The sequence below is a fragment of the Podarcis bocagei genome (assembly GCF_964188305.1).
Source record: "Podarcis bocagei genome assembly, chromosome: 5".
NCBI lineage: Eukaryota > Metazoa > Chordata > Lepidosauria > Squamata > Lacertidae > Podarcis > Podarcis bocagei.
Genome location: NC_138129.1, coordinates 57,673,373 through 57,698,103, shown reverse-complemented (window position 1 = coordinate 57,698,103; position 24,731 = coordinate 57,673,373). Strand labels below are relative to the sequence as shown.

The window sequence follows — 24,731 nt, the reverse complement described above, 5'->3', positions numbered from 1 at the left end:
GCGGACTGGGTGTGCAGGAAAGTTTCACTTCCTGCATATCCAGCACATAAATGCCAACTTAGGTTGATGGCAAAGGGATTGAGTGGTTTTGTGCCACCACTTGCCACATGATTGGTTTCTATGCTGGATGTACATCTAGCACAGGTGCACAGTGGGTGAAGGGGCACAGTAATCTATGCAGAGTTTTTTATGCTGAATGTGCGAGAGCTGAAGCCCTCTCCCGTAGAAATAAAATGGCATGGATCACTTCACCTCTCATCTGCTTCAAGGCTGGATGTGCAGGAAGCAAAGCCTCTTTCTGCACGGTCAGCACAGAAACCAAGTGGGCTGTCAAAAGAGGCACAGAGCGCTCATTTCTAGCTTATAAAATGTTTTATTCATCCACTATTTACTCATAAGAGGGACTGGCAAAGGAGGAACAGAGTGATCTGTCCATCCTCCTCTGCCCTGTTATATAAAAAGCAGATGAGTAAAACATTTTGCTGGCTAGTAAACCTTAATAGAGGTTATTTTCCAAGGCTACCTTAGCTTCATACGACATGTCACAGGATTGACTGCCTTTAAGTATTACCAATTGTAGGGATGACCGGACACAGCCATGTTTGGATCAGAAGTAAACAACTCGATTAAAGAGAGACCATATACTGAAACTTAAGTACATGAAGAAGAGCCTGCTAGGACAGGGAAGTGGCCCATCTGACGAAGCACCCTGTTCTCAGTGGCCAGCCAAGACCCCTATGAGAAGCCTGAACACTCCCTTGTGAGGAAAGGTTACAGCAATTGAGGCTTTCCAGCCGAGAGAAAAGGCAACCAAGAGGCAACACAATAACTCTGGTTGCTCTTTTCTGAACCTTTTCCAACTCTACAATATCCTTTTTGAGGTGAAACAACCAGAAGTGTGCACAGTATTCCAAGCGTGGCCATACCATAGATTTGCATAATGGCATTATGACATTGGCGGTTTTCTTTTCAATTCCTTTCCTAATGATCCCTTGGCATGGAATTTGCCTTTTGCACAGTCGCCACATATTGGGTTGACATCTCCTGCTCCAGAGGGGAGGACCCAAACCAGTGCATCCAAGTTACAAGACAGGAGAATGTGACGAAACATCAAGAAGACGGCAAGAGCTGTTCAACAGTGGAACAGATTCCCTACGTAGGAAGGTGGTGGTGCACTCTCCTTCACTGGAGGTTTATTAGCAGAGGTTGAATGGCCACCTGCCATGGATGCTTTAGTAGAGATTTCTGCACTGCATTGGACTACAATTCTAGGCACTCATTTCTAATCAGTAGTGCCAGTTCAGACCCCAGGAAGGTACATATAAAATTAATACATTTTTGTCCTGATGTACATCACTTTATGGTAGTTTACACTGAACTGCATTTCCAATTTCACCACCCATTCATTCAGCTTAGAAAAATCTTCTTGGGGCTCTTAGCAATCCCTTTTTGTTATAACCAACCTAACCATGTAGCCTCAACAGAAAACCTGGTTACCTCATTACTCACCTCCAACTCTAAATCATTTTAAAAGCCCAAGTCCCAATTCTTTCCCCCTGTGACTGACTCCACTTTTAACACCCCTCCATTTGGAGAATTCTCCATACAGCCCTACTCCACAAGAGGGCCTCTCCTCTTAGTCTATGACTGTTAAACTGAGTCATGGGTCTATGGTGATGCTGAAAGCTTTTTGAAAGTCCAAGTACACTATGTCAACTGGATCATTTGTACAACTATGACAGCATTAGTTTAAGAGGTAATATTGTTTGGGACAGTCCTAGGGTGCAAATAGATAAGAATGTAGGAATCCCCAGTTTTTCAAAAGAAAACACAGCTGGGGGAAATTAGATTGAAGCTTCCCTCCATCACTCCCCCATCTAAACTGCCGCTTACAAAGGTATTTGCTGCAAGTAAGAAAATACCTTTCTTTGCAAGTAGGAAAACATCCACTGCACATTTTCCAGTTTAGTAACAGCCGTGGATGTGGGGAAATTAGCCACTCCTCCCACACCAAAATGACCCCTCACACAGCAGTTCAACTATCACACAAAAAGAGATAGGCTCCTTTAAAGTCAATTGGCTACTACAATTTAAGTGAATGTTAAATCTTTTCCTTGCATAATTCATTCCCCTCTACTATTTCCCCTGTCTGTAGACTAAGTTCCTCACGGTGTATTGGTGTGTTATAATATGTTGTAAACTGCCCTGTGACTGTATGGTGGAAGGCAATATAGAAGTAGCCAAACAAGCAAACACCTCATGTGGAAGAATCCAACCATAATAGCTGATGTGGAATGAATTGATTTAGCTTCACTAGGAGCTCAATTTATATTCTTCACATAAAATTAAAACAGTATGGAGCTTGCTTCATGAAAAAAGGACCTCTCAGTTGTTATCACTGAAGTGTTTCCATAGCAGATAAAGTAACTACAGAATTTCAGCAAAATATTGCCATCCTTATGTTGCAGAACACCGTATCCTGCTAATTTTGATAAATGGAGTGGGGATCTTGAAATACATGACAGCATGAAGTGTGCACAGTATTCCCCTGAAGTGGGAAGCACCCTACCTTAAGCAAGGCAGGCTGACAGCTACAGGAAGTCAGCAAGCATCAGTGATGATGACTAATAACTGATGATTCCCTATAAGAATCAGGAAAATAATCTTAGGACAAAAATTGTAGTAAACTATAAGTAAGATGGAAAAATATATTTAAGCTTTAAATGCAAGGAAATGTACTCCGGAAAGTTGCTTTTTGGCTGCCGAAAAACATTTCCTTCAGTAAATGAGAAAGGTCAGTAACAAATCTATAACAAATGCACCAACATTATCTTGCGGGTATAATGCCATTTACAGTTTCTGGTCCTGTGCTCTTCTCTCAAATCTGTTTTGGGCCACAGCCCTAAACTGCTTTTGTAATATTAAAAAACCCAATAATGGATTGTGCTACCAAACTTGGCAGGTCTAGTGATGAAAGCAAATTGGTTTATATGGATATGTCATATCACTGAAATGCTGGAGTACTGGAGTGTTAATTGTGCTAGCAGGTGTAAAAACTGCCATTAAATACTTAAGCCAAGGCTTGGAAATATCACTGGGTATTTGAAGATGATTTAGGTTTTGGCTAGGAACAATTTTGCAGGACTGGTTACTAAGCCGTGATTTAAATGGACATCCTAATCCAGTGGTTCTCAAAGAGTGTGGCAGCATAAATGGCAAGTATGGCGGGAAGATTCAAGGACAATCAAAGAAACATTTAAACATTTCAGTGTAGTGTAGTGTAGTGTAGTGTAGTGTAGTGTAGTGTAGTGTAGTATAGTGTAGTGTAATGTAATATATTTTTAAAATTATTATTTGCAGGATATATATTATCAAAACAAAGTGCAAGATAATCACATGTTACTGCAAGTTCACACCTCTCATTGGGTTTGTATACATACCTGAGGTACACATGTAAGAGGTTCATTTATAATTATATTTTGGGAATGATTCATGTTATTATGTACCTGCATTGTTTTATACTTTCTGGATGTCCCATGATCGTAATATAAAGTAGTCGCGCTCTACATTATAAATCAAACACTGCTAGTTGTTGTTTCTTTTTGTTTTCCAACGAGCAAATTTCTATTCTTAAAGTGTGGCCCAGAGAAAAAAGTTTGAGAACCACTGTCCTAGGCAATATAGGAGAATGTATCAAAACAGCTTTCCAGATACAATAAAAGAATGTCCCTTAGTTAAAGCATATTTTGTGAGATCTACGGATGAAGGGTGGTATACAAACTTAGCTAATCATCATCATCATCATCAGCTTATGTAGATATCTGGGCATTAAGTGGTAAATTAATAAATAATAATTAGTTGCGTGGTCAGCCGGAGACTACAAGTGGCCAACAAGAGTCTCATGTTAACACACTGCACTCCATGTAACACTATGCAGACACTCGAAGAAAATGTAAAAAATATGTTTGGGGGAAAGGTCTGTTTTGCAAAAACAGGATTGCTTCTGACCAATATAATAAAGCATTGTAAGAGAAAGAAAACTGAAAATAGAACGGGCCAGAGGATTCTATGGGTAGCATGCAATGTTGGTTTAAAGTAAGTAACTTATTTCAATGGGTCTCTCTGAATTAGTTCTTACAGTGGGGCAGAGTCGTCTATAAATAAGGAAAACAATGTTGGAAATTCTGGATATAACTATATAAATTATATATTTTGCTCCATTTGTTATAAACATTTAGAATGTACCATAATGCATGCCCTAGAAAAACATCAACAGGTTTCCCCGCCCCATATCTTCGTCTGTAGCAAAATAACAGCTAGCAAAACAGTAGCCTCCCTACACATCCAACTTCTTTCATGAAACCAGTGAGCTAGACAGACCTATCTTTGCCAGATGTTATCATTCCTAATCGCTTCTCCTTGACACTAAGAAACTAGACTGCAATTCTATACACATTTACTAGGGAACATGTTCCACTGAAATTAGATCATATTGTTGGGTAAACTTTTACAGGACTGAGTTGCATATCTGCATCTAGGAATGCAGGAATTCTCTTTGAGAACTCACCATGGCACTCCTGCAATACAGCAGTATTACACAGAGAATACAAGTGGGACAGGCTTGATATGTCAACAAATTGTAATAATGAACTGATGTCTTTAAACATCATGCAGGAATTCAACTGATCGTTTTCTTCTATCTGGACAGCCCATGAATAGAAGAAAATACAATGAGAAGAATCATGCAAACAATTCATGGTTGGAAGAGATAGCAAAACATCTCAGGACCGCATCTCCCTATATGAACTGATCCAGACCCTGCGCTCATCAACTGAGGACCGTCTTCAGATGCCCCCTCCACGAGAGGTCTGGAGGGTGGCAACACAACAGCAGGCCTTTTCTGTGGTGGCTCCCTGCTTGTAGAATGCTCACTCCAGGGAGGCTCACCTGGTGCCTTCTTTACATTTATTTAGGCGCCAGGCAAAAACATTCCTCTTCTCCCAGGCCTTTGGCTATTTAAACAACCTATGGTTTTTGAAACTGTGGGGAGGGTATGTTATGTATATGTTATGTAAAATACTATATTATGTACTTTTATGTTTTTATATTGTAGTAGTAATAATAATAAATTATTTGTACCCCGCCCATCTGGCTGGGTTTCCCCAGCCACTCTGGGCGGCTTCCAACAAAGACTAAAAATACATTAAGATGTCGCACATTAAAAACTTCCCTAAACAGGGCTGCCTTCAGATGTCTTCTAAAAGTCTGGCAGTTGTTTTTCTCTTTGACATCTGATGGGAGGGCGTTCCACATGGTGGGCACCACTACCGAGAAGGCCCTCTGCCTGGTTCACTGTAGCTTTGCTTCTCGCAGTGAGGAACCGCCAGAAGGCCCTTGGCACTGGACCTCAGTGTCCAGGCAGAACGATGGGGGTGGAGACTCTCCTTCAGGTATACTGGACCGAGGCCGTTTAGGGCTTTAAAGGTCAACACCAACACTTTGAATTGTGCTTGGAAACGTACTGGGAGCCAATGTAGGTCTTTCAAGACCGGTGTTATGTGGTCTCGGCGGCCGCCCCCAGTCACCAGTCTATCTGATGCATTCTGGATTAGTTGTAATCCGCCCTGTGATCCTTATGAAGGGAGGTATAGAAATTTAATACACAAATAAATTACATAGATTGCCCACTCAAATGTTGATATTCTGGATACAAGAAATAGATCAGCAAATACCAAATACGTTGGATTATGCACCTATTGAAAACACACTCAGTCATCTATCTTACACACATATACAGGCAACTCCTAACTTGTGTAGGAGTTCCGTTCCTGGCCCCTATGCACATCAGCAGAACATACATAAGCCCGCCCTGGTCATCTTCCAGGTCAAAAATGACCTGTGTGTCAGTGGTTATGTGTCAACTGAACGCACGCAAAATGGTCACCACCTGGACTCACGTTTATACTGAACCATAAAATCAGGACAGTAAGACTGCAATCTTAACCTCCCTTACCTGGGAGCAAGCCCAAATGTAAGTCTCAGAAGTGAACTTGCTTCTGAGTAGACATGGTTAGGATTGCAGCAACTGATGGTTTTGTAATGGGCCATCAGCCCCTTCATAAACATTGTCCTTAAGATGCTACAAACTCTTGTTTTTGCTGCAAAATAGTAAGAGGGCTACCCCTCTGGAAATGCATCAACTTTGAAAGGGGATACAGTGGACGATGAAACAAAAGAAAAAGTTGCACAAAATAAACCAATTGCAGGGGAACAGAAAATGCCAGGTGGAAGTGCAAAAATGTCGGAATGGATTGAGGAATATTCACACATTCTTAATACGTACACACACATGTGAGAGGATACAGAATTATTTTTGGGAATGTACTAAAAGCCATAGCAGCCTACGTGTATTTGAATTCTGCAAATACTAATGGGGAACAATAGCAATTATTCTGCACTACAACTGGATACAGAAGACATAAGGATTCAAGTGACATTTCTAATGGGAACTCTCCTCTTTGGGTTGCTTCTGCCAGCTACTTAAATTCTCTATAAACATCTGATCCATTTTGTGCATCGTTTGATGAACAAACAAAATGCAACCATTTATAAAATATAAGCAACTTGCAGAAGAGAAATTAGAAGGCAAGCTCCCTCTTCATCAAATCCTATACGAATGGTTAAATAGATTTGGAATATGTAAATCAAAAGTACTGTTTATGCTGACATCATGAATTGAAAGGTAAAGCTGAACAGGTCTTTGTGCCCTATCTACTTCTGCTACTTAAATGGACACAGTCCGCAAATTGGAAAAATGAACTGGGGTGGGGTGGAAGTAATGCAAACTCTACAGATACCTCAATAATAATTGATAAGAGAAATTACATCTATCAATAATATACCACCTTAACAGAAATAAAACTGCTTTTTATATGTCATTAAAAATTATTAAACTGCAGAACTTTAAGCAGTGCGTATTTTGGAAAACAGTGTTTCTGTTTGTAGGAAGGGCAAGATGCATTTGCAGAAATTAATAGGGAAAAAATGAGGGCAACAGCAAAAGACACATTTATTTTGAAACATGAACAAAACCAAGTGCAAGCACCTGGTTTTCTTGAAGTCCATAGAGCTAGGTGCAATCTCACCCTCTGGTGCTTTGATTTTAAGAAAAGTGTTTGCAATTTGATCATTTGACAAAATCAAAACCATTTCACAAAATACAAACAAACTACCTTGTACACAAGCATTTATGCCCCACCCAAGCAATCCACCACTGAGATTTCTTCTCATCCCCAATACTAGCAGACATGCAACCATGTACATATCCTTAGATGGAATATGCAATATGGGCATTGCATGTGGGGTCCCCCTCTCTGTCACTTAGCTTCCATTGCTTAGAAAATGGAAACGTACTTAAAAAGCTAAGCTTCCACAGATGTTGTTCAAGAGAAAAAGGTGTCTTCCCTTCCAAACAAGTGATCAGACTGATTTCAGCCTTTTAAAAGGGCTCATTGTGAGCTCCACTGGGACTGAAGAGGGGTCATTTTGAACAATGTTTCAAGACGCGGGCAAAGTCCTACTTCTTCTTTTAAAAATAAAAAAATGGTGCAAGCTCAAGAAGCCAGTTTAATTCAGAAGCACCCAGTAGGATGTATTCAGTAGAGGCAGCCCCCCGTTTACGCACGTTCAGTATGTGCATGACAGTGAATACATGTATTGCGCTGAACCCAGAAATGCCATAAAAATGTCACTAAAAGGGTAGAATGAAGGAGGGGGACATAATGGGGTGTTTACAGGCTTTTTCAATGGGATACAGTGGTACTTCAGGTTACATACGCTTCAGGTTACAGACTCTGCTAACCCAGAAATATTAGCTCTGGTTAAGAACTTTGCTTCAGGATGAGAAAAGAAATTTTGCTCCAGTGGCGCGGCAGCAGCGAGAGGTCTCATTAGCTAAAGTGGTACCTCAGGTTAAGAACAGTTTCAGTTTAAGAAGAGACCTCCAGAACGAGTTAAGTTCTTAATCCAAGGTACCACTGTACAAGTATATGTGATTTCACTGATGGGCATTGTGCCTTGGAATGTAATAGCTGTGTAAACAGGGGGCTGCCTGTACTTCAGTTCAGCTACTCAAGACATCAATTAAAGGCAAACCTAGGTAATATATACTAAACTCATAGAACATTACCCTTGGATAGATCTCCAAAGGGCAAATCCCCATCCCTACTCCCCCCCTGCCAGAATCCACCCTTCTTAAACTCAAGCCAAGTTAGTACAGTGGTACCTCGCAAGACAAATGCCTCACAAGACAAAAAACTCGCTAGACGAAAGGGTTTTTTGTTTTTTGAGCTGCTTCGCAAGACGATTTTCCCTATGGGCTTGCTTCGCAAGACGGAAACGTCTTGCAAGTTTGTTTCCTTTTTCTTAACACCGTTAATACAGTTGCGACTTGACTTCGAGGAGCAACTCATAGAACGCGGTGTGGTAGCCTTTTTTGAGGTTTTTAAAGACTTTGGTGATTTTTGAAGCTTTTCCAAAACTTTCCCGACACTGTGCTTCGCAAGACGAAAAAAATCGCAAGACGACAAAACTCGCGGAACGAATTAATTTCGTCTTGCGAGGCACCACTGTACCTCAAATAACTATCGATGTATTTCAAGATACTTGTTTTATAGTATACATTATTTGAAAACCTTCACAAGATACCTAAAGCCAAAAAGAGCAGCAAAATAATTTAGAAAGAAGTAGCTTCTGAAATTTATTTTTTATGTCCAGGAAGACTCTTGTCAGGTTCACACATTCACAGGAAGCTGTATCTACAAATTCAAATTTGCAAAGGATCTCATACTTGGAGCACTTTGAAAAACCTTTAAAGCTGTGCTGGTTGGTGGGGAGGGGGGAAGAATCAGCTGAAGAACCCAATTCACAGAGCTAAGCAAAAAGGAAACTAACAATTCCTCTTGCGTGGCTAGGTACAATAGAGAATCAGTTCATTTTAAACTATAGGCATCTGCCCTCAAAACTGTCAGGAGAAATAAATGAGGAAAACTAGTGGAAAATTTAACTTTCTGAATACTTATTCATCCCCAGTCCACAGATTTTAATGTGCAACTGCAGATATGGAACTTTGCACATTAATCTGCCCAACGGGTGGATGGTGGTGGATGGGCAGAGAGGATATGGAAGATAATGAGATTTCCTAAGGAGAGCCCAAGTTCAAAAAGTGAACTTTGTGACCAAAAGGTAACAGATCACAACTGACAATGAATCAGCACTGACATTGAGTCAACTATACAGTGGTACCTCGGGTTAAGTACTTAATTCGTTCCGGAGGTCCGTTCTTAACCTGAAAGTGTTCTTAACCTGAAGCAACACTTTAGCTAATGGGGCCTCCTGCTGCTGCCGCGTCGCTGAAGCACAATTTCTGTTCTCATCCTGAAGCAAAGTTCTTGACCTGAAGCACTATTTCTGGATTAGCGGAGTCTGTAACCTGAAGCGTATGTAACCCGAGGTACCGCTGTATCTGAAAGGTCTCCATGTGCATGGAGCATGAGGTTCAGTGAACTTTCTGGAAGGGTCTGCTATCCTTATGAAGACAGCATTTTCTGAATTCTCATTCACTTTTATTTAATACTGTTGTAGAAAATTAATGTTTAAGTACTTGGCTATTATTTGGTAATATTTCTCTAAGGTTGTTTTTTATACTGGTTAAATGCCAATCTTAGAAACACTATATGCCGAGCAGTATGTGAAGGCCATATGGGGTTGGCACTAGCACAAAATCTATCTCTAGCAAATCTACAAATGGGAAGAAAACCCCCCATTAAAAGGGGTATTTTTATATTTCCTGGTCCTCGTTTATAACACATTTTATTCTTATGAGCAAACCTGGTATGCAATCAGAGCTACGTTTAATTACTTCCAAAAACAAAAAGAAGTGAGTTTCTAGGTGCATATATTTGGCAAATATCTGGTATTTCTAGTATCTTGTTTACAAAATTGGGAGATGGGGAATGACACATGTAATGTGCCTAATAGTGATCAATTTGAAAGGGATTCAAGTTTCTATTTCCTAACTAGTCCCTGAGGAGAAGATAGCATGAGAGATAACCATCTGTATTTCAAAATGAGGCATTTAATCACTTCCCGCTAGTTCACATCAAATCTTACCCTTCTAAAAAAAGACAAGAAAAAAAGACTGTGTACAGCAGTTCAAAGTCTTAAGTATTCTTCCTCAATAAAGCTGACCATTCAGAGCAACTGGCAGTGAAATGACAGGGTGCAAGCAAAGGTGACAGAGAGATCCTCTTGTCAATCAAGCCCCTTTAGGAAAGTATTCCATAGAAAAGGGGCTACTACTGAAAAGGCTGATTACCTTGTTGCCACTGTCTGAACAGCCGCAATTCAGAACACAAACACAAAGGCCTCTGATGCTAATCGTTGGGCATGGGAAATGGGGTCCTGAGTCGTAACAGGCTTTATCAGCACAACTTAGAAACAAATTGACAGCCAGGTTTTCTTGATGGCATTAATTGATAAAATAAAGGAGGACTGCACTGATTCTTTCTGATTAGAGGTTAGGGCACATCATCTTATCTGCTCAAAACACAAGGCACACGTTAAAAGAAAATGATAAAACAAATACTAGAAGGGCACTTAAAAGACTTCCACAAAGCTGAGTCTAAGCACTGCTAAAAACCTCTTCCTGTGAATGAAATACCTCTTGCCCTGTGCGAAGGGCTATCCCAGCAATCTCAAGCAACGCAAGGGAGAGAGGCACTCAAAGCAAAACGAAAAGGTATTTGAAGTAAGAAGTGGATACGAAACAAACAAACAAAAAAAGTTACTACAAAACCAGCAAATGAGTCCAACACTAACAAAGCAGCAATTAGCACAATCTGTTTGAGAAGGATTCATGTGACTATCCAGGGTGGGCAGATTGTTCTTTCCAAGCGAAGTACAGAAATTCTGAAAATATTAATTTCCCCTCCTCCCATCACGATGAGAACACTGAAAATTAGAACAGCAAAAAAATAAAATAAAAATCTACACCCTAAGGAAGGGTAGTAAATCCTGCACACACAAATACTATGGTTCTAGATTCAGGTAGGTAGCTGTGTTGGTCTGACATAGTCTCTCTCTCTCTCTCTCTCTCTCTCTCTCTCTCTCTCTCTCTCTCTCTCTCTCTATAAAATCCAGTAGCACCTTAGAGACCAATGGTCTCTAAGGTGCTCCTGGACAATTTTTTTTATTTTTTTAAATACATCTCGACACAAATACCATGATAAGCCCTAGAGACTGGAGCAGACCCTACAGTACAACAGTGAAGGTGTCTGTCCTGTTAACACACTGAAAAGGTGTGAAACACGTGACCATCCCAGAATTTTTATTTGTAGGTGGAGGTAGCAGAGAGCTTGCGGGGACCTATGCTGGACCCGGCTGGGCTTTGCAAATGTGCTAGCGGTTTTATTTCTGCGCAAATACTGTACTGAATGCACTGGGTTTTTAATATTCAGAATTAGGTTGGAGTGCATGTGGCATGGCTGGCTACAGGGGTCAGTAAACTTTTTCAGCAGGGGGCCGGTCCACTGTCCCTCAGACAGTGGGGGGCCAGACTATATTTTGAAAAAAATGAAAGAATTCCTATGCCCCACAAATAACCCAGAGATGCATTGCAAATGTGCTAGCGGTTTTATTTCTGCGCAAATACTGTACTGAATGCACTGGGTTTTTAATATTCAGAATTAGGTTGGAGTGCATGTGGCATGGCTGGCTACAGGGGTCAGTAAACTTTTTCAGCAGGGGGCCGGTCCACTGTCCCTCAGACAGTGGGGGGCCAGACTATATTTTGAAAAAAATGAAAGAATTCCTATGCCCCACAAATAACCCAGAGATGCATTTTAAATAAAAGGGCACATTTTACTCATGTAAAAACACGCTGATTGCTGGACCGTCCACGGGCCGGATTTAGAAGGTGATTGGGCCGGATCCGGCCCCTGGCCCTTAGTTTGCCTACCCATGGGCTACTACCAATCCCTGGATAAGTGGAAGTTAAGTAGCCTTTCAAAGGTGTATTGGTACCCTAGGAGTTAGACGGGAGAAGAGGAAAGAGTGCTTCTTGCTAAAATGCTGGATTCTGATCTGAAACCTAAAGCCTCCCTGAAACTGCTGGGGGAGATGTCCCTCCTCATAGGAAGATGCTTTTAGCCATGCTTGTCTGGTTCCATGGAGGCAAGATCCAACCAATGAATAATGGTCTCTTACAGGAATATATTTTAACTCTCTGCAAATTTGCAAATCAGGTGTTAATCACCACCACCCCAATTTCATATTTCACTTAACACTGGGATAGTTCTATGCAGTTTAAACCTATCAAACTACATGTTTAAATACATATAGTAGAGAAAATGCACATTTAAATGCATATTTTTATAAAATAAAAACTTATGCGGGAGAAAAGAAGGATTATGGGTTAAAAAATGTAATGACAATGCCTGGAAACAGACAGAGCAAACATCATATCAACCAAACGTATTTTACAAATCCAGGTATCAGAGAACTGTTATTTTCTACTTCTTGGTGCTATATGACATACTACAAACATTGGGTTCAATGATTTACCAAATGATGGTAGAACACTGTATGGTCTATGTAAATGAATTTTATGACACACAGACGTGTATGACACACACACACACACACACACACACACACACACACACACAGAGAGAGATACATTTGAAGAAATAATAACTCTCCCCCCCAAAAAACAAAAACAGTGGATTAAGTAGCAAAAATAATGCACCAAGCTAAAAACATATTTAGTAACTCTAAGCTTCACAGAACCAACATATCCATATTTCAGTGTCTCTTCTTTGAATTTCTGCTTCATGGCTATAATGCAGCAAAAGGCAGGTACTGTTAAGAATGTAAGAGCAGCCTGCTAGATCAGACCAGTGGTATGTATCTAACAGTAGGTGGCCAGATGCCTTTCTGAAATCTACAAGTAGAGCAAAAGCGACATCACTCCCCAGTTGTTTTGCTCCCTGCCAACTGGTATTCAAAGTTACGCTGCCTCCAAACAGGGAGGTTCCGATTAGTTATTATGGTTAGCAGCCGCTGAAAGAACTAAGAAATTTGTCTCAATTCCCCTTAAAAGCTATTAAAGCCAGTGGTAGTCACAGTATCTTGTAGCAGCAAATTCCAGGAGACTTTCCTTTTCTCATCCTGACTCCACTGCTCATCAATTTAACTGGGTGACTCTGACTTCTATTATTACGCCGGAGAATGAGAAATCAGATATACTCACTTCCTCTATGCATTCTTTAAAGGCCTCCTCTATCATGACCCCTCCTTAGATATAATTTCTAAAGTGAAAAGCTTCCAAGTGCTTTAGAAGCCCCCGTGGTAATTTTGGTTCTACTACATCCCCTTCGCGTTGGATGCCCTTCTGGCAGACATTTATTTGGTTGGTGGGACAAGGGAAAGGCATTTTTCAACACAGAATCCGAATTATGGAATACTCCCTTCAGAGGTCTGACTTGCCTCACCTTTGTTCACTTTTAAGCAGGCAATGAAAACCTTATACTTCTTGTTTATTTCCTTCTCTCTCTTGATGTTTGACGACATTACTAAATATAATTTTTAAGATAATATTGTACACAATAGTCCAAATGTAGCTACACCATCCATTTGTTTTAATGTTTGACGCTTTATTATGTTTTTATATGTGTTGCAAACCACCCAGAGTGGCTGGTGAAACCCAGCCATATGGGTAGGGTATAAATAATAAAATTATTATTATTATTAGAGCAGCACTACAATACAGGTAGTATTAACTTCCATCCCTAACATGGAAATTTCCTAGTTCACTAAGTACGTATTTTCACTGAGCTATCTACCATGAACTCACAATCTGTTTTTCCATGCAGTTAATTATTTAATTTAATTTACACAAATGGATTAATTCCTCACAATGACTCTTCGTGGCATTCTAACATCCAGTTACATAATGGGAAATGTCCTTGTAGAACTCTTTAAAGTAGGACTGGGAGTCCTGGCCAGCGACTCAAACCATTAAAAAATAAAAATAAAAAAAATCTACCCACTGCTAGATGGATGCTACTTCATCACATCATTCAGAATAAAATGGGCTCTCCTCACAGTTGAGGAAAACCAAAGCAGATATACCACTTTGCCCAAGGGTTTGAGAGAACCAAGTGGTGCTGAGCTCCAGACAAAGAATCATACTACACATTGTACTTTTATGCACAGCATAATAATAATAATAATAATAATAATAATAATAATAATAATAATAAAAAAATTTTATTTATATCCCGCCCTCCCCAGCCGAAGCCGGGCTCAGGACAGCTAACAACAATCAAATAATCAAGCAGTAAAATAGTTACACAATCTAAAAATATTTCATTATAAAAATTAATTAAATCAAATTGATGGCAACCAATTAAGCAAAATTCTGTGCAGGTTGCCAGAGGAGGGAGTCAGGCTGCGCCCTGACCAAAGGCCTGGCGGAACAACTCTGTCTTGCAGGCCCTGCGGAAAGATGTCAGGTCCCGCAGGGCCCTAGTCTCTTGTGACAGAGCGTTCCACCAGGTTGGAGCCGCAGCCGAGAAGGCCCTGGCTCTAGTTGAGGCCAGCCTAACCTCTCTGAGGCCTGGGACCTTGAGGATGTTATTATTTGCAGACCGTAGGTTTCTCTGTGGGGTATACCAGGAGAGGCGGTCCCGTAGGTACGAGGGTCCTAGGCCGTATAGCATTCAGCTCTCTGTCTCTTGTTTTTCTTGTATTGAATACAGCTGCGGGAACCCAATGTTATTAGGGTTGCAGTTTACCCCTTCCTTCCCCACCACAACCTCCTGCAAACTGGTGCCTATTGGAACATTTTTTCCTAAGCCTGATATCCATGCTGAGGAAGGAGGATTTTCAGGTGTGTATGTGTGCCATGTCCAGAGAGGTCAGGGATCCATGCACTGTGATCTCAGCAATTCTCTCCCTTCCCCCATGGCTGTAATTAATTTAAAACAACAACAACAACACAAGAGACCTATCTGGATGCTGTGCATTAAGCACCATGCTTGGTTTCAAATTATTCAAGTATGTACACAGGCTATTGCAGAAAGTAAGGTGCACAGTTACACAGATTTCCCCCTCTAATTCATGCCTCAGCCCTGTGTTTAAGCACTAGCCTGGTAGTTACAAGCAACTAGGAATTACATGTAGGTTACTGAGTGGACTGACAGCAGAGGAATGGTGCACCCTGTTCCTCTTCTGTGCCCAGCACAACAAAGAACTACAGTGGTGCCTCGCAAGACGAAAATAATTCGTTCCGCGAGTCTTTTCGTCTTGCGATGTTTTTCGTCTTGCGAAGCACGGTCCGTCGCAACTGCGCCTCTTCAAGCGGCTTTAAAAAAAAAGCGCAAGACCATAGGGAAATTCATCTAGCGAAGCAACGCAAAACCAAAAAACCCTTTCGTCTAGCGAGTTTTTTGTCTTGCGAGGCATTCGTCTTGCGGGGCACCACCGTATCTCCTATATGTCCAGTATAAAAATGCAAAGGAATATTACCAGAAGAATGAAGCTTTCTTTCTGTCCCTCTTCTGCCAGCCTCCAGCAGGCTATGGCTATTTATTTATTATAGGCCGGCAACTGTCATGGGTTTATCTACAAGGCTTCCATAGGTTTTCAATTGTTAATTTTTATTGAAGACGGTGCTACTTTGCAACTGCTACTTCAGTTTATATGAAAAAAATTAAAAATTCCTGAATATAAGGAAACTAGATAAAAACAAGCATAATATACTTCTTAGGAATGCACAGAAAATGACTTGTATTTTAATTACTGGCCAAAATACTCTGGCACTATTGCTTATCTGTAGGAAGAATCATATCTTGTTTATCATACATGAAGAGTAATATAATTTAGGAAAATAATTTGCTTCAATTTGGTCTCAATTTAAAGCCCTAGGTTTCAAACCCCACCCCACCCCAATGAGAAAAGTATTCCCTCTTTCTGATATTGTACCTTCTCTGTGCAAGATAGTTCACTGACTCAAGGTTCCATTGTTTTGTTTTTGTTTTGGAAGAGCAGCTGATTAAAACTCACAACTGGGTTATTGGGCAAAATATGCTGCAGCTTTGAAATGATACAGCAGGGACCAGTTTCAGTGTTAATTTAAAATGCTAGAATTAATTAGGTAGTGTAAATGAAGAATTTAATAAGCACACTTTACAACTAGAAGTTATGCTTTTATTAAACATCTCTGCCAAACAAAGCTAAACATCTTTGGCCTATCCTGCCCTCCTTTTCTTATGGGCTCATTCTTTTAAAACTCTGAAATTACGACATTTCCCCTATTGCAAACTCTGTCACAATTAAAGTTTGTCCCAAGTTATAAGAAATATAGATCACTAGCATTTTATGCCTGCTCTAGGAAGCTACTAAACACAATTGAAATTTAAAATTTTGGTTTTGAAGTCCAAATTAAAGGCTGTCTCAGAAGCTGTCATTCCCAGTCAACTTGGTTTGATATACTACCAAATTAGCATTTTTTTCTGTAAAAGAATATGCTTGTTTAAAAGCATATTCAAAAGCAATGCGCAACATTATGAATCAGATTCTAAAGTCTACCTACCTAAAAGCCAGCATGAAGACTCTGAACATTATTATTAAGTTAACTGAAAGCTGGAAAAATATTTTAAATTCTGTTGTGTTCGCACCCCCATTTTAGGTACTCCAGCAGGTAGATATTTGGGATTTATTCAGCCCTACAATAACCATTTAAATACTTGTCTAAAATATCAGAACTGCACACACCCTGAATTTATCATCAAATTATTTTGGATGTTAAGTGTTAGCCTATTAAACTCTACTTCCTTTGCAGCAGTGGAAGTACTGAGGTTTTCATTATGCCAGTCACTCTAGACTATAAATACTGTAGGTTATAAATATGAACAGTTTCATATAGTACAGGTGTGAAACCCGCAATATAAACTAATTCCTCAAAAGGAATGCACATGGCCATTCCAACATAAAAGCCACTGCAAGTTGTTTGACATAAGAAAGAAGTTACATGAATGCTTCCAGCACCTATCAATACATACCTTCAACACCTATCAATATATTACCCAAACATGTCAAACTGTTCAGTGCAAATCAGTTACAATTTATGAAACTGAACTAGATCTCAACAGCATCCTGGAAACCAAGTATTGGGGTATAGGAATCTGGGTCAATACCTGTCCTGGAATGTCCCAATCTCCAGATACTGCAGACAGTAATCCCAAAGTACAGGGGATCTCTATGGATATAGGCCAGCAGGTGCTTGCCTCAGGAATTTGAGCATAGCTGTCAACGTTTTTCCCCTTTTAAGGGAAATTCCCTTATTCCAAATAGGATTCCTCGCGAGAAAAGGGAAGAGTTGACAGCTATGTGCTTGAGTGAAAGGCTCTACCCGATTTATTGACTGGTGGCTCTTCGTGAAAGAGAATGGATCTTGGGGCTCATGAGGCCGCTTTGCCATTTAGATTATGAGCTCAGGCCCCTGCCAAAACAATGCCTGCTGGCTCTTCCAGAATCTTGAGCTCTCCATGCTATATGGAATTGGCTCCCAAGAATGTTGCTCAATGCCCCCTGACTGATACCATGCAACTCCAACTCCAGCTGAACCTTGCTTGGCTCTTAGTACAGCTGGGACAGGATAAGCATGGGCCAACAAGGACCAAAAAACAAAATTCTTATGAAGGCTCACTATATCAAGAAGAGCAATGCAACTTAATAATTAGCAACTTGAGTCTACCTTGAATCTCTTCAGATTTATTCTGTCCACTGCTGCATTGCCTGAAATGTAGTGCAGCTGGTGACAGCGTCACAGCTCAGTGGTACAGCACTTGAGATGCACACAGAAGATCCCAAGCTCAATCTCTGACTTTGCCTGGTAGACAATACTAAGCTAGATGAACCGATGGTCTGATTTGGGATATAGCAGCTTCTTGTGTTCCTTCCAACAAAGTATCATTCACAAGGGTGACAATTCATATATAGCTCATATATGTAGAAGTAAACATCCTATCAGGAAGGATGCTGATGTTGCAACCAATGTGATTTCTCAAGCCATCCCTCTGTCCACAGAACTGCACAGCGAATAACAAATGCAGTTCTTTCACTAAGATGCTGATGAGAAGGCCAGGTGCCATACCGCTTGTGCCGCACATTACACTTTTTTGAATTCAGCACATTATATGGCAGGGCTTATTTGCTAAAATATACACTAAGCATTTAACATCTGAAGCTCAATAGAAATACAAATGAGCACTGTTCACCTACTAGACCCATAAATTCATCTTCCATATAACATAAACCTTCCACTTATCCCACAGGAAATGTAGTCAAGCAGAAGTGTACACAATCCAGTTAAAATTTCTATCTACTTTACATTCTCCAACCCTCCATATGATCTTCTTTGGTCTCGTATTTTCCAGCTCTTCCAGCTCTGAATCAGCTTCAGTTCCATTACCTGCATCCCATCTCCTTTGGGGTTTTTTCAGCTCTGCTTCAATTTTCTCATCTACTTGCCTTCAGCCTTTTCTACTTACTTCTTGTTAGCATGTCTACAGGTAGATGATATTCATTCTCATTGCTTTTCCCACTAACTGTATACAGATATTTTTGGTCACTCTTTGAGATACCAGTTATTCCTTGACTCCTTCTGTTTGTTTGTTTGTTTTTTTCTTTTCTTACACTCAAGCAGCCTCTAAATCTCTTTCAATGTCCTGTATTCAATTTCCTATTTATAGCTGGGATGGAGATTCCCACGGATAACCCCAATAATTTTTTGGCTCCAGCTTCAGTTTTTCATGGTATATACATAGGATGACAATCTGGAGAGTCCCATGAGTTTTGGAATTGGGTTTTGAAATGATGTACAGGTCTATTAAATGTGGTAGAGGGATGTTTAAGCCCCAGTGTGCACATCTAAATTCCACACACAGCTCTTTAGTCTCGAATTGTTCTTCATTCTCTGGTCACCTCTCTCTTAGATAACCAAACTTCCCCTTTCCCAGTCCTCTTCAGCCACTTCTACTGTCTTCAACCAAGTCAAAATGTGTCACTTCAAGCCTTTACATTGGTTCCTTATCATGTTCTATGCTTCTAGCTCTTACTTTTAAATGTTCTCAATTACTGCACTCTCAACTAGCTCTTCTCATCTGCAATTTCTTGCCTTCTCCATGATCATCTGAGCCACCACTGTTCCCCTCTGCAGTCTCATCATTATTCCCTATGTCTACAGGTCTTCTGTGTTCCCCCTGAAGCTTCATCACTGTTCCATTTGTCTACAAGTCTTCCCTGTTATTCAAGTCATATCCATTCCTGCTTCAGCTGATTTTATAATACCCATTCTTTCACCAAACCCTTTCCTGAACCTCCCTAACTTACCAGCCCCTCCCAAGACACCATTCATCCTTGACCACATGCTCCTGTCAATTTAATACAGTTCCTAAACCCTCTGGATTACAAGGCTTGCTTCTTCACAATGTGTCGTATATTATTATTGTTATCATGAAATAAAGAAACTAAAGCAGGAAGTTTGTTAACTCCTCTGCACATTTTGGCAGCAGTCATCTCTTCTCAATAACGAATAAAGCAAACAAGATGAGCTGTTTTACCAAGCTAATTGGGCAACCCTGACTTGTTAACCCCAACAAACTATGTCTAGAATACACCAAATTTAGTCAACCTTTCTGGTACTGGGAAAAGGTTGATTACCATACTGTATCTAAGCTGTACCAAACTGTCTATAGAAAACAATCCATAATGATGAACTAAACTGAACCAACACAAGAACCTTATTTTAATTTATAAAGTGGGGGGGGGGGGAGAGGAACAGGGTAACTTAAGAGAATACACATTTTGATTACCATAAAAGAAACTAAAATGGTCCTAATTTTGAAAGGGAGCTGAAATTATAAGTTAGTTGTGTGACCTACTTGCAAACAGGTTCACCTCCATGGTTCCAGCCCTTTCTGCGTTGATTTAGAAATTCAGTCCCCATGAGAACCCCTGCATCTACTTCCACCACCTAGGCCTCATGGTACTACATTCACAGTAAACATCTATACGTATTCATCGGGCAGTCTGTAGGCGTGTTGGTGGGAGCGCTGGACTGGCTCCACCGTTATATCCACATATTGCTGACATCCCCACTGTCTTACCCCTCACCCCCTTGGTAAGTAGCAGTGTAGCCTGGAGGTGAGGTGTGCAGCAGTGCCCCTCCTCGTGTTACATCAAAGCTATGGTTAATGCCTGGTCATATGGATACTACTTTCATCTAGGTCTAAGGCATCTCAGCTTCCTCATCTCAGCTTCCTTTCACACACAGGCGCTTGTGCGATTTGCTCTTCTTCAGAATATCTAGCATACCTCATGCCACTGGTGTTGGATGACTGAGGGAAGTATCGTAATGAAACATGGACACATGATTTCTATATTGCTGGGCAATGTAAAGTGTTTTTTATAAAAAAGACGTAGTAAACTTTGGCAACTTGTAAAGACCTTGTCAGAAAGAAAAAGAAGCCCACGGCATGCAAGTCCCAATCTCAAGAAATAAGAAAACAATGAAGCACTTTACCTGTAATTTTGTCTCTCACAAGCTTGCAGGACTCTATTTCACCAATGCTCCCAAAAAGGCTCCTGAACTCTTCCTGGGTCATATTCTGGGGTAAATAGTTGACTATGAGGTTTGTTTTGCTGTCATCTGTAGCAGCCCCCGTCTGCATAGGGGAAGGGCAGTTCCTACTGTTACTGGCAGGTCCATTGGTTGTATTGGATGTTGGGCCATTTGACACCTGAGGCTCCATGGTGCTAATTATCTAGAACAGAAAGGAAAAGGGAGGGAAATACCATCTTAAAAGTCTGTGATACAGTTGCTATTTTTAAAAAGATACTTACAAATGAATACGTAGGTAGCATTCATGGCCAATTTAAGACAGTTAACAAAAAAACCCAGCTTGATTCTTCTGCTATTGTTGTAAAGTAGGTCATGCTAGTCTTTGGCAGAGAGCACATACTAAGATGCAGAGGCAAATAAAACCTCCCCGCCTATTTTTTCTCCTCCTTTTTTTGTTAATGAAAAGCTAATTTCTCTTTTCCTGGTGTAACCTTTTTCACAAATGTGTATTTACACCACCCCAATTTAATTGATTTAAGGTATAATGACTATGATTAAAATCATAGTTCCGTTTAAGTGGAAGAGTCCCATATAGAGGTAGAAACTGAAAAGGTAAAAATACATTAGCTATTTAATTACTGTAACACCCAGCGCTGTGACAGGTTTATCTAGGGCATTCAAGCTACAGAAAGATGTGACTGTGATCAGCTTGAAGCAATAACCTCTCAAGTCTCTACCGAACACACTTACTTGTATCACTGAAAGGCCTGGATTCTTCATTTACATTTATCACCAAGGGCTTCTTTTGATTTATTCTTACACTAAAGGCCTGAAACTGCAAATACTTATATATTTGAGCTAATGTTGCACAAGTAAACAGCCCCACTTTTGCTGAAACTGGAAGAACCTCTTCATTTTGTTTGTTTGTTTAAAAAGGGGGTACAAGATAGGGAATGTAAACTCTTATTAAGCCAACTTCTCTTCTTTTAAGGATACGCAAGCTTTAAAATCATACAGAATTATTCAACATGATTCATTAAGACATAAGAAATTACCTGCTAGATCAGACCAAAGGCCTATCTAGCTCAGAATTCTGTTTCCCAGTGGCCAACCAGAAGCCTCTGGGAGCTATGCAAGCGAGACATGTGCACTAGCCCTCTCAATAAAATAGCCGGCGTGAAAAAGTACTTCTTGTTGTCTGTCCTGAATCTTCTATCATACACTTATGCTGATTGTGATCTAGGGATGTTTGCTTTTCTTAACTTGAAAGAGGTGGAGATAGGAAAAAGGGAAATGCTATTGTTATTTCCTTTTACCAACTGTGCAAAACCAGTGTCCTATCTTCCACAGCAGATGGGCAAAGGAACTGAAAGAGGAGGGCAGAAAAGTTGTGCCCTCTTTCAGAGTCTTAAAACGATTCAAATGGAGAGCTACCACCTTTAGACCTAGCGACCCCACCTGGTCCTAAAGATGCTTTAACTTTATTTCTGAGAACAATCTCTCACTGTTCCATCACACTATTATTGGGTATGCCATAGTGAGTTATGAAAGCAAACTGATGCATTTAACAGTTCTATTCTTATCCTAGAAGAGAAAAAACAAAAACATGGTTCTGAGCATAACCTACAATTTTCAAATGCTACAGATTTCAAAGTTGTCTCCTTACACAGGCCAATAGCAGAACTAATTTTTACATATGAATAAATGAAAGGAAATTATTTAGGCTTTAATTATGCAAGATATTGTGCAAAAGGAACATAAAATAGTTGGCGGCAAACTATTGATGACACAAACTACTCTGCAACAATCAATTAACAAATTGTATTTGTTCACAGACAGGTGTGTGAATGTAAGGTGCATGCTGCCTTATGTGAAATTCTCACAAGCATTCACCAGGGCTGCAAATGTTAGGAAGCGGGGAGCCACAGCTCTGTCATCATCATCTTTTGATGCACGCATAGGCACATCCTTTGCCTCATCAGAATCTTCTTGATGCATAGGAGTAGGAGAAAAATCATAATACTTATTGGGTTCCCAAGGAATCCTTAGTCATCAATGGATGGTTACCCTTTGAACTGGACGGCCACTTTACAGGAAGGTTCACTGCATCTTTTGAAATAATAGAATTACCACCAGGAAGATGACACTTCCTCTTGCAAAAATAGCTAGGAGAACAATTTTCTTACAAGCCTCAGAGAAACTATCTTAGGGTCTGTTTAGGGGGGACTTGCAGACTTGGTAGAAAAAGTGAAGACACGGGGTGGGGAAGTTAGGCAAGGCATGGGTCCCAATCTGCCCCTCCAAAATATACGCACCTGCCTAATATGTTATCATATGTGACATCAGGTGTGGGGCAGAGGCACAATTGGGCCAGCTGTGTGACTGGGTTCCCTGTGGGGAACTTTATCATGCAGCCAGTATAGGCACAAAGCAGGGTTGAAGTCACCACCTATCAGCTGGTGGGCAATGTCTTCAAGTCTGCCGGATAAAATATGCAAACTAGTTCCCTGTAGGAAACTCTAGCACAGCTGATCCTTGCAGAAAGTAGCTCTGCCAGCCGTGTGTTCAGCACTTGGAAAATGCCAAGCACAGGGCTGGCACAAACCCTTACACTGTGGTTCCCAAGTGCCTGGCAACCAGCTGGCTGTTGGATGCTTGGGAAGCACTGGGCAAGGGACTTGGGCAGGTGGGCAAGCTGCCTCGCAGGGGCGGAGACCAATGTATAGTTATGGCAAACTCATTCTCAACCTGCCAACTGTTACGCAGCCAAAGCAACACCATTCATGCAAATAACATTGTCTAATGTCAATGGCTCAGCAGGAATGGAATGCTGACTGGCAGGGCGAGGATGGAAAAGGGGAAGGGGCTGAAACTGGGTGAGGGCACAGCTGGCTGTGATCTTAGACAGAAGCACTCCACGTTGCAGTATTTTGTTTCATGCACCACTTGTAATCAAAAGCTTTTCTCAAGAGCTTTCTTGTTTCAGAAAGACCACATACATGATATTGGAAGTTGTGGAAGTAAGGGGGATTTAGCCTACTGCTTAATACTCTGCTTCAAATTCTAAGAGTGCTAGCAAAATCAAAATACGATTATTCTCGGTGTTTAACTCGATGTTGGTTTTTGAAATTCTGGAATGCAATCTTTGCATTAGTATTCTAGAAATAAACACAGGAAGCACAGATACCTCAAAGTGCAGTTCTGAGAACCAATTTGTAAAGACCACTTTACAGACCTAAGAAAAGTGGAGCTGGCAGCGCAGGAGCAGGTGGCAAATAATGACAGACACAAACTGTTATTGGATTAAATTGGGCCACAACTTCATGGACTACAGGGGAATCCTGGTTATGCAGGGGAGTCTGTTCCTGGACATGCGCAAGTCCATTTCGCCCCACCCCCCTTTTGGCACTGAAAACAACACATGTGTCAGCAGTCACACATGTGCTGATCATGAGCAAGTGGGGAGGTGCCTATACAGTGCAACAGGTATAGCAAAGGCACTGGACACATATCCAGTCCACATTATAATAGCTACAACAGGCATAAAAATCATTAAGTGCTCCACCAAGACCCTCAGTAATTTTCAAGCGATCTCTTGGTGGTGTTTGTGTTTGTGTTGGGAGCCACTGATGTAGAAGATCAAGGTAATGGCTCCATCTTACTGCCAGTACACAACCGAAATACATAACCAACCTGAATAATTTCCACATAAATCAGAACAAGATCTAAAATAAAGACAGAGAAAGCCAAAAGCAATAACCTCCCTCAACAGAACCCCCCCCCCAAACAAAAGCCCAACCCAAGAGTCTGTTTAGCAGCTTTGGCTTTTGTAGCTGAAATCAGTCAGGGTCCCACCCTCCCAAGCCAGGTAAGGAAAGGAAGGGAACAGGTCTTCCAGGACTCACAGCCATTCAGGAAATTTCTGCCTTGGCTATTCCTCCTACAACTGTATGCTCATGTAACATGGAAGATTCAGAAAAAGGCTATGGCAATATGAGCGACTGCTAAAGCAACATTCCCCCCCTGCTCCCACCCACATTTCAAA

General features: G+C 40.8%; 1 protein-coding gene across 7 annotated transcripts in view; it reads right to left on the bottom strand.

Annotated features, from left to right (window-relative positions):
- ELAVL4 (ELAV like RNA binding protein 4) overlaps nt 1-24,731 on the bottom strand; it is a 108,216-nt gene that overhangs the window by 37,790 nt on the left and 45,695 nt on the right. For all 7 annotated transcript variants that reach the window (XM_081193231.1, XM_081193234.1, XM_081193230.1 and 4 more), the window contains exon 2: nt 20,648-20,888. In XM_081193231.1, the coding sequence (XP_081049357.1) occupies nt 20,648-20,888 (241 nt within the window). The remainder of the gene's footprint in view (nt 1-20,647; nt 20,889-24,731) is intronic.